At 56.9% G+C, this 1,238-nt stretch overlaps 1 protein-coding gene across 1 annotated transcript in view; it reads left to right on the top strand.

Moving 5' to 3' along the window:
* The first annotated feature begins 913 nt into the window (after positions 1-913).
* E4F1 (E4F transcription factor 1) overlaps positions 914-1,238 on the top strand; it is an 11,648-nt gene continuing 11,323 nt past the window's right edge. The window contains exon 1 of the mRNA XM_009329964.1: positions 914-988. Coding sequence (XP_009328239.1) covers positions 914-988 — 75 coding nt within the window. The remainder of the gene's footprint in view (positions 989-1,238) is intronic.

Below are 1,238 nucleotides of genomic sequence, written 5' to 3'. Positions count from 1 at the left end.
AGGCGGGCTGCCGTGTCCGTGACCCGGCGGCGCGCTTGCGGCGGGGCTGTACCGCCAAAGAGGACCCCCGTCCGGGGGGTGGGGGAATAAATCAATCTAATAAATAAATCAATCTAAGGCTAGAAATAATCAATCTAATCAATCTAATATAAAATCAATATTGATTTTATAAATCAATAAATCAATCTAACTGCTAATTCTGCCAGCCACCGCAAGCGTTTCCAAACGCAGCCGCTAAGTTATTACAGGCTCCACGAGACGTTTCCCTGAATAAACCAGACTGAGCCGCGGCCCGTCCGGGCGAGGACGCGCTGCAAGTCGTTGGGTTCTTTTCCTCAGATCAACCAGCTCTACTTTCCTCAACTCAGTCTAGAGGACAACGTGACACCGAGTATCACAAACATTTGGGTAGCTGCGTCGCTTATAACTTAAAAAAAAAAAAAGCCCCAAGCCCGGGAGACTCGGGCGACACCGCAATGCCCTCTTTGTTTCAAAGTGCATTTAAAGACCGAGATGTAAACAAAACCACACCGCGAGGACAGAACGGTTAAAGAGCTAAGGGCTGCTAACGCCGGGTGGCATCCTAGCGCGTGCGTCACTGTCACGAGGTGGTTAACGGGGGCCTGCCTTGGGGTACCGCTGGGAGGCTGCAAGCGTTTTGCTATATTAATCCCCCAGTGCTGGGAGGAGGTCGGCTACGCTGTCGACGTAGTAATCGGGAACCAGGCTCTGCCTGGCGGGACAGCCGCTCTCCTGGTGGCCCTTCACTTCGTCCAGCGTGGTCACCCCGGTAAGCGTCAGCAGGGTGGTGAGGCCGCAGCTGTTGCCCATGAGGATGTCTGTGTCCAGCCGGTCTCCCACCATGATGGTACGGGCGGGATCGATGTCGAACTCGCTCGCCACGCAATCAAACATGTACCGGTTGGGCTTCCCTACGATGAACGCCTCGCGCTGGGCCGCCGTCTCCACTGCTTTTACCAGGCAGCCGGTCCCTAGGGAGAGAAGGGGAAAACAACGTTGGTTAGAGACCGCGGAAGACTCTCGGCGTCCCCACGGGCTGGCACGAAACCGCACGGCGTTTACGGACGGGAAGGCAGAGGAAGCAGCTTAGCCCCAAGGCAGGCGGCGCACAAAACCCGCCCGGAGGCTGGAATACCGCCCCGCGCCGAGATCCACCCGGACGGAACCGCTGTTCCCGGAGCGAAGGATCAAGGGGGATTCTCCCTCTTTCGGGGGGG

The sequence above is a fragment of the Pygoscelis adeliae genome, unplaced genomic scaffold, assembly GCF_000699105.1.
Source record: "Pygoscelis adeliae isolate BGI_AS28 unplaced genomic scaffold, ASM69910v1 Scaffold508, whole genome shotgun sequence".
NCBI lineage: Eukaryota > Metazoa > Chordata > Aves > Sphenisciformes > Spheniscidae > Pygoscelis > Pygoscelis adeliae.
This window is presented reverse-complemented; position numbering and strand designations above follow the sequence as displayed.